Genomic DNA, 13,332 nt, shown 5'->3' with positions numbered 1-13,332 from the left:
GTTATAACATTTTTCTTTATTGAAAACCAGATTCAATGGATGCTTGTCTGTTCTAATATTCATATATGTCCAATGCCCCATTCACTCATGAAAAATCAATCCCAGAAGTGTCCATCTCTGTCCGGTATTTGTTGTTGGGATAAATCCATCCTACAACAAATCACTAGGGCTTCAAGAAAGATGATGACCAACGGAGGCCATGAGCAGAGATCATGCAATCTCGATGTGGATTTTTGCCATTTTGGAAGCGTTTTTTGCACGAAGTGTGATATAAAAGGTTAAAAAAACCAATCTGGTAAGGTTTTTTCAGTGAAGTGAGACTGAAAGAAGAAAAGAAAAAACATATAGATGGATATCGGCATAATAGCAAAGAACACTGCTTTTCTAGATAACAAGTAGGTTCCTACCTAGCAGAAAAGCACTTCTAGAGGAACCAATTGCCCTTTTCATACAAAAATCACATGCTAATCTGCAAGTGCTGGAAATAGAAATAAAAGCGCACAGAAAAGTATGTCCCCAGACAAGGAGTATTAGATTCAGAATTTTCAAGGAAACAAAGAAAAAAGAAGTCAGATGATCGAATAGAACATGTTGGATTTGCTTTTCACAAAGTTGCAATAGAGTGAAAGTTTGAATCATCCCTATCTTGTCTTAATTTCTTTTTTATACAACTGTCACAAAAATTGAGGTCATGTATTGCTGTTGAGGGTGATCCTCACCTCTCCTCTGCTTTCTTAAAATTAATGGCAAGGTGTCATAATTTGACTCAAAAACATGTGGGTCCTCGCATGCTCCTACCTTTTTTTCCTGACAGCTACGAACAGCATATCATGGAGAAGCTTTAAATTAGTATATCATCATGTAGGGCTCCTACAAAACCTTATTAAAAACAAGACATATTTGCTGCATTCTTACCTCATGAAACTTCTGTGTGAACTTCACTCGTGGGACCTCGAGAGGGTGGAACCAAAAGCAGCAGCCTACCAGCAGGTCTGACCATGAGATTGCCTTGCAGGTAACTCAAGGCAGATCGGGTATACATCATTGTAGTAGACCCCAGAGAATCCCCTCCAAATCCACATGCTTTGAAAAATAACCTGAAAAAACTTTCCACATGCTATACGTAGCCAGACTTTACATGTCTGTACATATATTAATGGTCTAATCATGTATATGCATGCAAAAGGGAATGCATGTTAAGAGGAGAAGATAAGAGTTGCATTATATATACAATTATAAGTAAATGTGAATCCATGTAGTAAAGGAAAGATACATAGGTCAGCAGATATTTGTTTTAATCAGTAGAAAGTCATTTCAAAAAAAAAAAAAAAGAGGTAAAGATAGTTCCACCCAAGTACTAAATATTCATGGAATTTTGTTTTAACACTCTTAACTACTAATGATCATCCATTTCAGTCAAGCTGGACTTTACCAACAATATTCTAGAGGTAAGCTCAAATTCAGAATCCTCTTTGGGTTAAGAGACCAAATTAAGTAAAAGATATCTACACAGAGAAATAAATAATATAGTGTCATTAAGAAATTCAACAAGAACATGATTTATTTGTAACTTCCTCTGTGAATTGCAGAAATTTGACTCCTGAGGTTTTTTTCTTTTAAAGCATTCTACAGCCTTTAATTTTAATATTCAAAAGGCAATTAAATAAACATTTTATTCATTTTATATTTCTACAAATGATGAATCTACATAACCTGCCTTTTCAGCTCAAACAAGCCAAGCCATCTCAATCATAGGTAAGCTGTTTTCCTGATGGCACAATAAGAAATGAGGCCTCCTGATTCTAGCATAGTTTTAAATATTGATGCAATTTAAAAAGATATTGTGGCCCTTCTGCCCCCGCCATGTACACAAAAATAAATAAATAAAATAAAAGGAGAAAATAAAGTGGGATATACTAAGATTATTGGAGCCAGACAGAGAAAGTAATGATAATATAGATTATGTTACACTAATTTAAAAAAGTTTCAACCTCAATGAATTGTTAAAAAGTCACAAGGCTATCGGCAATCCCCAAAAAAAAACATCTGCAAGCCACTATTCTTGTTTTTCCACAATCCATCTTTCAAGGATCAAAACCATTATATCTGGCCCTCAAGGATGAGGCAAGGAGGGAGGCATGCATGCACAAGTCCTGAGAACTATTTCTCCTTTCTTACCCATCAGCCTCTCAACCCAAACACAAAAGGTGCCATTAAAAATTGGGTTTGACTACCATGATACAATAAGTACATACACAAAAAAGGTATGACAGACATACCTCTCCTTTTCTGTGCACAAGGCACAAATATCATATATGCCTTTGCTGGTGAGAATCCTGAAAGAAATTGTTTGAAGGGGGAGACAAAGTGAAAAAATGGCTTTTGGCAGATATTATCAGAAAAGGTGAACTTTTCAAACCAAATTTCTCAAGATCTCATGGAGTTAAGACATTTTCATAATCTAAAAGCAAAACTGTAAGCATTTTAGCAGCATAACTTGTATATTGTAGTAGTTTATTTACAGTGTGGAAAAGTAGGTAAGCTCTTGTGCAGATGCAGGAGTTAGCAGCTGGAAAATTTTTTATTATAGATTTTGCAGTTCTCAGCCTATTGGATGAATTAACATTCTACAAAATGGAACAAAAAAACTTAAGCCTGACAATATAGTAAAGCAATTCAATAAGCCAGTGTTTGAGATCCATGATGCTGAAGGAGCGACATACTCTTCAGAGTTATACATATATGCATGTTCATAAGCATGCAAAAAACTGAATGTTAATATCTCAGCCAAAGAATTACAGGGAAGTGGAATCTTGATATTATGATGAAGAATCACAGATGCTACAGTATCATGGATCACTCTCTACAATATTGAGAACGTACTATTTCTCTACATACCTTATTATTCTTTCAACTATTTTTTGACCGATACCCCGTCTCTGTAATGAAGGGATAACCTGAAAGACACTGACCATAAATGATATGAATAAAAGGAAGAGTGCTTGGCATGAAAGGAAATATTTAAGCTGCCTGATAAGTAATGAATGGACTTTTGACTTTCTTGATTGAGGCAATGCACCTCTTTCAAATGATGCTGTGGACTAGAGATTTTAGCTGATAGCCTGATACATCTAGGAATCTTTCAAAAACCATAATGCAATATAAGTAAAAGAGAGTTTTGCGACTATAACAAACTTCTAAATTGGTTCTTCAAGTGATTATGGGTATGTACGGCTGTCACTCCAACCCATAAACCCGGCAACCGACCTGTACACAACCCAACCGCGATCTAACCCAACTTCGACATGACGATGCATTGGCTATAGGTCCAAAGTCAGAACCCCTGAAATTTTCAGGTTCAAGTTTGTGGTTTGAGGCTTTTTGGCCCACCCAAACCTGACACGAAAGCATATGATATATATATATGTATATATATATATATATATATATATACATATATATATATACATATACATATGTATATACATATACATATACATATACATATGCATATACATATACATATACATATGCATATACATATACATATACATATGCATATGCATATACATATACATATACATATGTATATGCATATTGTATATACATATACATATGTATATGCATATACATATACATATACACATATATACATATATATATATATACATATATATACATATACATATACATATATATACATATACATATACATATACATATACATATACATATACATATACATATATACATATACATATACATATACATATACATATACATATACATATACATATACATATACATATACATATACATATACATATACATATACATATACATATACATATATATATACACTTGGCTTTAAGTATATATTTTCAGTATCTAGCCGATCACTGTTACATAGTTAAGCATCAAGTGCTTGTTATTCATTATTTAATTTTTGTAGCATGTATAGGATGTTTCATTGTTTTAGCCTGATTTTTTTTAAAATATAATGTTTGATACTTAATGGTGCCCAAACCTGGACCCAACCCGATCTTTAATGAAGCAATTGAGGTTTTGAAGCTTAAAGTTGCTGAGGTTTATTTTGGTTTGAAGTCAACATTTGGAAATAGTGAGCTGCATTTTATCTGCTTTACCGAATAGCTCTAGCTCAGAAAGACTGGTTCCAGCAAGAATGCTATCCTGCTTGTTTTGTAATCTTACTATCCTTGTTACCCTTTAAAGTATTGTATTTCTTTACATGCATGAACTAATGAGCAAGACATAAGTTTCAGATTTCTCCCTTCTTATATCTAGAATAGATTCTTTCCTCCTATCAGCAGAAAAGCTTGACACGATCTTGCACTTCAGTCAAAAAATATTTTTGCTTTCTAAAATGAGAGATTTCCTTTAGCACAATCAATTACCTTTGTTGTGGTATTTAAAAGCAAAACATATGATATGGAGCAGTCAATTATTTTTGCCGTTCTTTGCCATACGCTGTGGGTGAAAGTTGCAGGCTCATTATTCAAAATGGTGGAGCTCTTTAATGGAGGAGGGAAGCCAGCAAATTAAGAGAGATGTAAGAAAAAAAAGGTAAGATACTCTATTTCTAGGGTGTTCAATATTTACAAATTTTCTTGCATGATTATAATGATTCTCTGCAACAGATTGCAAGTAAGCTAATGACAAGACCATGGAGAATTAAGTATCCATATTAACAAGGAGAAAACACCACCTCAGTTCAATGAGTATGATGAATAAGATTGCTACTGGATTCTTTCCCCAATACTTGTTGCAACTTTGGTTCTGCTTCTAGAGGAAATCTCTTTTTCCAGGACCCATGTTGCATGTACAATTCGAGGTGCAGAGGAAATTGCAGGAACAAATTAAGGTGAGATCACGGTATACTTGAGTCATATCTTTAAGCCTAAGTTTCGCTATGGAGGAATATGATTGGTCCCTTCAGGTGTGGATACACTTGCAGCTCCAATATAAAGGGCAAGGAAAGCAATTGCAATCAGTTTGATGAAAGGCACAGGAAGCGCTTGCCAGTTACTGTTTGAATTTTGAAATCCTTGGGAGTGGAAGCAGCAAGGTCAAAGCTTTCCAAGCTGGTCTCTGCAATGGAGACAGAATGCTCAAGTTCTTCCTTTTCACAAGGTAGAATGAATCCCTGACAAGCGGAACATGTTTGATTGCTCCACATTCAGTTGCTTATGTTCTTTATAGAGGAGGAGGCAAATTTTTGGAAGTAACGTAAAATGGAGCATATTTTTTCTCTTGACAATTGAAGTGAACCTTGATGTACTCATAGAATGAAAACTTAACAGATCATTTTTTTTAGACAAAAAATGAAACCATGCAAGGACAATTCTCTTGTATACCAAAAGAAAATGCTTCATTCAAGGAAAAAAACATCTGATATATATGTTTACTATTTTTTGAGATCAGTTTTGCTATTATTATAACTTGAATAAGATCGTGATTTTTCACCTCAGTGGGCATCTTTGGGATCTAAACTTCTGTATGCAAGAGTTTGGAAAGTTTGAGATACTAACATTCAAAAATTGAAATATGATTTTGCATCATTATGGGTCATACATGGAATATTAGTTGGAAACCAGATTTTCTTGTCAAAATGTTCATTTGATATGGTTACTTGAAATGAGTCTTGCTGTCAAACTATTCATTTCATTCTCATGCGTGCAACAGAATTAGGCAAGTACTTTATTTCAATAACATATTTCCATTAATCTAGCTACTAACTATGATCTATACTAAACTTATATCAAATTCTAATTTCTATGTCCATGATCATATATTTTTTTATACATATAGAATCACTCTAAAGTTTTAAGTTTGATGTTGCTACTAACAACTGATGTTAAAGTCTTTCTTTCATTTACTCATCCATTTATTTATTTATTTGTTGGATGTATTGTTTGTGGATGCAACTACTGTGCTTTGCCACAGCAAAACTTATTAGTGTTTCCGGAAGGATTTGTTATTATGAGACATGATCATATCTGTTAATCATATATCCAATAGCCAACCATGCATTACATTATGAATGTCAGTGATTATCTTGTTGAGCTGAAGATGTCGTGAAGATTTTATTCGTGTGGAGTATCATGTATGCAGTAAGGTAAGGTCAATTTTCCCCTTTGTACTTGTGTGGGATCATACCAAACAACAAAATAGATAAAGCACTTTTATATCCTTGCATTGCATACGCTTGTTCAATTGTTTGGTTTGTCGGTAGTTGCTTAGCTTTTTCCAACTAATTTATTTGTCTATGATAGTAGCAATTTCTCATGTGAAATTTCTGGTTTCATTTTAGAAACTTAATGTATCTCTATAACCTTCCAAAAGCGTTTGAAAGGGCTATAAAGATAACATGTAGTCAGATGCTAAAAAGGTTGTGTTCACTTAAGCTGTGTTCTCTTTGATAACCAGGGAAAACAAGAATCATTTATGAACATCCATTCACTTTCAGTAAAATAATTTCCATAAAAGAGTATATCATATAATGCTATACTCTTATCTCACCAAATCCTGAATTTTTATAAATATTATATTATTTACTATTAATTTACCAAATGGCACGTGCATATCATGTGATCAAAACCTTAGCTTTGCTCCAAAATTGATGAAAAGAACCCTCTAATATGTATTACATAATTTTTTTTTTTTAAAAAGGACTTGAGAAATTACTGCAGAACTGGAACCATTTAATCATTTGCTAAACGAAGTAGTATCAAAATCTGATTCCCATTACATTTCCTATACCAAAGCAAAAAGCCAGCAACTGTAGTAATTAGTACCAAAAATCGATATGAATCTTTCAACAACAACGACAAAAAGAAAAAGCAAGTTTTATGGACGGGTAATAAAATTCCAGAATTACTCCTACCACAATGTCATGGATCGAAGCCGTCAGTCCTCCATCCGACACCGCCCGGCCGAACCCCACCAATCGGCTGTCCGATTCCGGCACCGGCAACGCCCTCTCAAAAAAATTTGCGATCCCAGCTCTCAAGATCTCATTTTTATCATCCTCGACCAAGTATTTGGGCCGGCAGAAGACGGAGACGACGACGAAGCTGTGGGCGAGGGCAATCTGGAGCTTGCCGGTATCGACGGGCTCCGCACGGCCATCAGCGGCGAGGGCCGGGAAGCGGTGGCAGGAGAAATTAGCGGAGCGAAGGAGGTCTTGGAGCTGGAGGGGATCGACGTGGGAGGGGTTCGTGGAGATGGAGATAGGTGGGGGTTTTCTTCGCATCTTCGGGGTTGTCGGGTTGGGGGAGAAGTGGAGAGAGGCGGAGGAGATCGACAACAGAGAGGAAGTGGCCGCCATTATTAAGAAGAAAGAGCTCTATCCGACTGTGCCCAACCACCAAGAAGCGGGTGACATAAAATCTAGCAATGTTAACATTAGTAGGGGGTTAATTAAGTAATGTACGGTATTAATTTTGCAGCGATGTCGGTAATGGATTTGCCGAATCAAGCTTCTCCTGAACCTCCAATAACCGTACTTCCTCACTTAAGCCGCCGTATCCGCCCCCCACTCTCCCAAGACCACCTCCACCTCCTCCCCCGACGCGGGTGACGGTGGTTGGACTTATCGGCCGCCGGCCGCCGGCGCTTCTTGTCCCCCACCGCCAACGCCTTCCCTTCACCCCAGCCTTCAAATCGTCCTCTGGTATACCCATCTTCCCCGATCCTCCTCCTCTGTCCCCAACTCCGGAGACCTCCAGTCCACCACCTCCTCCAGCTCTGCTCCTCCCTCAGCTTCCTCATGAGCGACTCCAACTTGCACCGGCAGAGATCATCGTCGGTCGGGGATGTTCGGGTCGACCGGGTCTTCGTCCTCGTCATTGGCTAGTAATGGCGGCGAGAATAGTCTCTAAAAAGATGCAAATTTGACGATCGTGGGAGGATTCGGGTTTCTGCCATTACGGGTCCAAGCGCCAGGCGAACGTAGAGGGTGGGATTCCCCCTCCGGCGGATGTGAACGGTGGGATTTGATGCTTCGTTTTCGCAAACGTTGTAGTGCTAACGTGGCATGTGATCTGACGCTAGCTGTTACGCTTGCCGCAATTAAGGGAGGAATATCACCGCGGTTATGTCTTCCAGCTTCCCTTCTTTCTCGCCGTTTCATCACTCTTCTCTTCTCTCCGGTCTGCTCCACCGTTTCCAGCGAGCGAGGTCCACCGTCGGCTGACTGTCTCTCTCTCTCTCTATCTCTACACACTTACGTTGTTATAGCCCAAAACCCTTTTCAGCCCACAAAAGCCAAAAGCCAAAAAAAAAAAAAAAAAAAAAAAAAAAAAAAAAAAAAAAAAAAAAAAAAAAAAAAAAAAAAAAAAAAAAAAAAAAAAAGAGAAATTCTAAACCGGGAAGAAGACTCCCGATAGGAGTCTCCTTCTCTGGCGAAATCCGAGCAAAGATCGAACTCCTAAGACCCCTCGGAGTCCTAGGAATTCCTATAAGAAGACCCCTCTCTTTAGAATCGATTCATCGGTCTTTTCTTCCCCTCTTTCTCTCCGATTTTCCCGAAGAAGAGCCGCGGGCGCAGTTGGTTCCTCGCCGTGTTTTCTCTCCGACGAGGTCCCAGGAGGTCGTGGTAAGTCCTTCACTTTTTCCTCCCTTCCTTCCTCTTTCCCCCGTGCGTTTGTGCGCGGTGGCCGGCGACGAGCGTCGCCGATTTTTGGTCGGGAACAGACTCTGTTTTTTTGGCTTATTTTCCTTGAAATCTCCGGCGCCGGCGATCGAAAATTGATCGCCGGCCACCCTCCTCCGTGACCGGGGGAGTGATTCCCGTCGGCCGCCGGCCTCTGCCGCGGCGGTCGTGGCCCGAACGGCCGGTCAAGGCCGAGGGGATGCCGGTCCCCTGTTCCGGTGTGGGAAGAACCGAGAAGAAGAAGAAAAAGAAAAGAAAAGAAAAGAAAAAGAAAAGAAAAGAAGAAAAAGAAGAAAAAGGAAAGAAAAAGAAGAAAAAAAGAAGAAAAAGAAAAAGAAGAAAAAAAGAAAAGAAAAAAAGAAAAGAAAAGAAAAGAAAATAATAATAATAATAATAATAATAAAATATATATATATATATATATATTTATATATATATATATATGAACAAATAAGTAATTAAGTAAATAAATAAATAAATAAATAAAAAGAAAAATTGAAATTGATGAGAGAGAGAGTTTCTCTCTCTTCTCTTTCTTCTTTTCAGTCTGAACTCTGACTTTCTCTCTCTAAAATTGGACTTTCTCTCTCTAGAATTTTCTCTCTCTAGGATATTTCTCTCTCTTGATGGATTCCTCTCTCTCTAAAGTTATTCCTCTAGGATTAGCGTAGTGGGAGGTCTCATCTGATGATTTTAATCGAGTTTAGCAGAGAGTCGATTTTAAGTGAGGTTTTGAGTTGGGATTTGTTTAGATTTAATTTTGAATTAAAATTAATGTAAAAATATAATTTTGGATAATAGGCACGGAAGAATCTCCTAGAAGTTAGTCGATCCGTTCATTCAGTGCTCCGTGAAAGGTAAGTAATGAATCATCTTCTCGAGATATTCCATATTTATTCTGAAAATAAATAATTATTCTTTGAAATTATGCATGATTTATGGAATTATGTTTTGAAAGAAAAGTGCTTTTGAAATGTTATGGTATATCGATTTATGCACATGTTCAGTGAAAGATTATGATATATATTGTGGTACTAAGTATTTTGATATAGATCGGATTTATGCTCTCAGCCTAACTATGTTTCAGTGGGCCCCGCCAATGGGGATTATACGTTGGTATTTTGTGGACTCTGTCAGTGGGGGTTGTGCGCTGGTATTTGTGGACCCTGCCAGTGGGGGTTGTGCGCTGGTATTTCTGGACCCTGCCAGTGGGGGTTGTGCGCTGGTATTATGTGGACCCCGTCAATGGGGGTTAAACGTTGGTCATAGTCGAGGCTGTTGAGTTACGAGTGTTTTGAAATCGAATCGGATTTATGATTATATTATATGTGAATATTTGAAATTATTAGATTTGCATTAAATCAGCATAAAATATATTTTTATGTTTAATTGTAGCATTATTCCTGAAAATTGTATAATATCTGAAATATCTGGTTGAGATATTTGTTACTTACTGGGCTGTCTAGCTCATTACCTTTCTTTCTATTTTTCAGATTCAGATAATTAATTTCGAGCGTGGGAAGAAATATTGGGACAGAACTTTTAGAGGCGAGATTTAGCATTGTCAACTTCATTGAACTTAGATTTTTATTTTTAGTGAAAAATTTTATTGGATGTAAGACATTTGATTTAATTACTTGAATTAAAGTTAAATAATAATTATTTGAATTTATTCCGCTGCGATGCATTGATATCGTGATGAGATGCCTTGCATGCTTATGGAGAGAGTTCTTCATGAGTATGCGGCGGTTGCCGCGACCCTCGATTCACAATCTCGGGTCGGGGGCGTGACAATTAATATGGTATCAGAGCATAAGTGGATAAATTATGACACATAGAATTTGACATAGTATGAGTGTAGGTGGGTAAACATTAGGAATATTGGGACGTTAGAATATGAGCATCAAAAAAAAAAAAAAACCATCCTAACAAATAGATAAATGAATCTAATAAGGTTTTACTACCACAAGGTTATCATGCCTCCCCGTGGAATGACAAGAATTACTCAAGGAATTGCAAGAGAGACATCACAACCACGGGATGGTGGCACTCCCCATCTGACCAGTGGCACCCCTCAGGAGGAGGGAGTTGTAGATCCTAATGGGAGTACTTCGAGAGCACGTCAAGAACCAGATATGGCTCAGTTAATGCAGACCCTAATCAGGATGGTACAAGCGCAATAACAAATGCAGCAGCAAATATTTGAACAACAACAGATACAACGAGATACACAACAACATCAGCATCCACCACCACAACATGGAGAGCAACCAGTACAACGGAACAATATTTCAGAATTTAAAAAGCTTGCTCCTCCAGCTTTCAAGGGGACTACTGAACCTTTGGAGGCTGACAACTGGATAATGGAGATGGAGAAGGCTTTCGCTGTCCAAGAGTGTCTTGATGAAGAAAAGATTCGATATGCAGCTTATTTACTACAAGGAGAAGCATACAACTGGTGTCAGCGACTACAGCGCAAGCATGAACAAGACGGCGAAATACTTACCTGGGAAAGATTTCGGATTGCATTCTATGATCAGTATTTTCCTCGGAGTATAAGGATCCAGAAAGAGCAAGAGTTTATTTATTTGAAGCAAAAGGGTATGAGTGTGACTGAATATGAAGCAAAATTTACAGAGTTAGCAAAGTTTGCTCCGAGATTAGTGGATGGTGAGCAAGAACGTGTTCACAAGTTTGAGATGGGACTGAGAACTGAGATTCGAAAACAAGTGGTTCCATATGAATTGACAACTTATGCAGATGTGGTAAACAAAGCACTGATAATTGAAAGGGAAGTCAATGAAGAACGCATGGAAAAGGAAAGAAGGCAAAGAAAGAGAACACAATCAAATGATACCCAAGGGCAGAATAATAAAAACATCAAAAGATCAGCTAAGGGAGCAGTAGACAATAAGACTCAACAGGTTGATGGTGAGCCGTGCTCCAGATGTGGTAAAAATCATGAAGACAAGGATTGCTATTGGAATACCGGTGCTTGTTTCAAATGTGGACAGAAGGATCATAAAATTGCTAGCTGCCCGCTAAATGCTGAAAATCAAGCTGGCAAAAGAACTCATGAAGGACAACATAAGGGTGGTGGACAGATTTCTAAAACCCAGGGAAGAGTTTATGCGCTTACTCAACAGAATCCACAGGCTTCCAATACAATGGTGACAGGTATGAAAAATTTCGAGGACGAAATTTCTTTTTAGGGGTGAAGAATGTTATAGCCCAAAACCCTTTTCAGCCCACAAAAGCCCAAACAGAAAAAAAAAAAAAAAAAAAATAGAGGAATTCTAAACCGGGAAGAAGACTCCCGATAGGAGTCTCCTTCTCCGACGAAATCCGAGCAAAGATCGAACTCCTAAGACCCCTCGGAGTCCTAGGAATTCCTATAAGAAGACCCCCTCTCTTTAGAATCGATTCATCGGTCTTTTCTTCCCCTCTTTCTCTCTGATTTTCCCGAAGAAGAGCCGCGGGCGCAGTTGGTTCCTCGCCGTGTTTTCTCTCCGACGAGGTCCCAGGAGGTCGTGGTAAGTCCTTCACTTTTTCCTCCCTTCCTTCCTCTTTCCCCCGTGCGTTTGTGCGCGGTGGCCGGCGACGAGCGTCGCCGATTTTTGGTCGGGAACAGACTCTGTTTTTTTGGCTTATTTTCCTTGAAATCTCCGGCGCCGGCGATCGGAAATTGATCGTCGGCCACCCTCCTCCGTGACCGGGGGAGTGATTCCCGTCGGCCGCCGGCCTCTGCCGTGGCGGCCGTGGCCCGAACGGCCGGTCAAGGCCGAGGGGACGCCGGTCCCCTGTTCCGGTGTGGGAAGAACCAAGAAGAAGAAGAAAAAGAAAAAGAAAAGAAAAAGAAAAGAAAAGAAGAAAAAGAAGAAAAAGGAAAGAAAAAGAAGAAAAAGAAAAAGAAGAAAAAAAGAAAAGAAAAAAAAGAAAAGAAAAGAAAAGAAAAGAAAATAATAATAATAATAATAAAATATATATATATATATATATATTTATATATATATATATATATGAACAAATAAGTAATTAAGTAAATAAATAAATAAAAAGAAAAATTGAAATTGATGAGAGAGAGAGTTTCTCTCTCTTCTCTTTCTTCTTTTCAGTCTGAACTCTGACTTTCTCTCTCTGAAATTGGACTTTCTCTCTCTACTTTCTCTCTCTATAATTTTCTCTCTCTAGGATATTTCTCTCTCTTGATGGATTCCTCTCTCTCTAAAGTTATTCCTCTAGGATTAGCGTAGTGGGAGGTCTCATCTGATGATTTTGATCGAGTTTAGGAAAGAGTCGATTTTAAGTGAGGTTTTGAGTTGGGATTTGTTTAGATTTAATTTTGAATTAAAATTAATGTAAAAATATAATTTTGGATAATAGGCACGGAAGAATCTCCTAGAAGTTAGTCGATCCGTTCATTCAGTGCTCCGTGAAAGGTAAGTAATGAATCATCTTCTCGAGATATTTCATATTTATTCTGAAAATAAATAATTATTCTTTGAAATTATGCATGATTTATGGAATTATGTTTTGAAAGAAAAGTACTTTTGAAATGTTATGGTATATCGATTTATGCACATGTTCAGTGAAAGATTATGATATATATTGTGGTACTAAGTGTTTTGATATAGATCGGATTTATGCTCTCAGCCTAA

At 37.8% G+C, this 13,332-nt stretch overlaps 1 protein-coding gene across 11 annotated transcripts; it reads right to left on the bottom strand.

Moving 5' to 3' along the window:
- Positions 1–513: 513 nt before the first annotated feature.
- Positions 514–8,231, bottom strand: LOC140851989 (GCN5-related N-acetyltransferase 3, chloroplastic-like). 11 transcript variants are annotated; one of them, XR_012134845.1, is made up of 6 exons: positions 6,906–8,231; positions 5,048–5,173; positions 2,899–2,967; positions 2,280–2,336; positions 916–1,161; positions 514–814 (listed from the first exon to the last, which is right to left on the bottom strand). XR_012134845.1 is itself a non-coding variant. In XM_073244514.1 (6 exons), the coding sequence occupies exons 1-5, from the start codon at positions 7,346–7,348 to the stop codon at positions 917–919; spliced, it is 876 nt and encodes a 291-aa protein (XP_073100615.1). In that variant the 5' UTR covers positions 7,349–7,656; the 3' UTR covers positions 514–814; position 916. The 11 variants fall into 11 exon arrangements, 7 of the variants coding, with proteins under 7 accessions (XP_073100615.1, XP_073100617.1, XP_073100616.1 ...); XM_073244514.1 differs by having other exon boundaries at positions 916–1,097; positions 6,906–7,656; XM_073244516.1 differs by having other exon boundaries at positions 916–1,097; positions 5,048–5,109; positions 6,905–7,651.
- Positions 8,232–13,332: the final 5,101 nt, after the last annotated feature.

The sequence above is a fragment of the Elaeis guineensis genome, chromosome 10 (genome assembly GCF_000442705.2).
Source record: "Elaeis guineensis isolate ETL-2024a chromosome 10, EG11, whole genome shotgun sequence".
Taxonomy (NCBI): Eukaryota; Viridiplantae; Streptophyta; class Magnoliopsida; order Arecales; family Arecaceae; genus Elaeis; species Elaeis guineensis.
The sequence above is the reverse complement of the archived record's forward strand: the minus strand, read 5'-3'. Positions and strand labels throughout refer to the sequence as shown.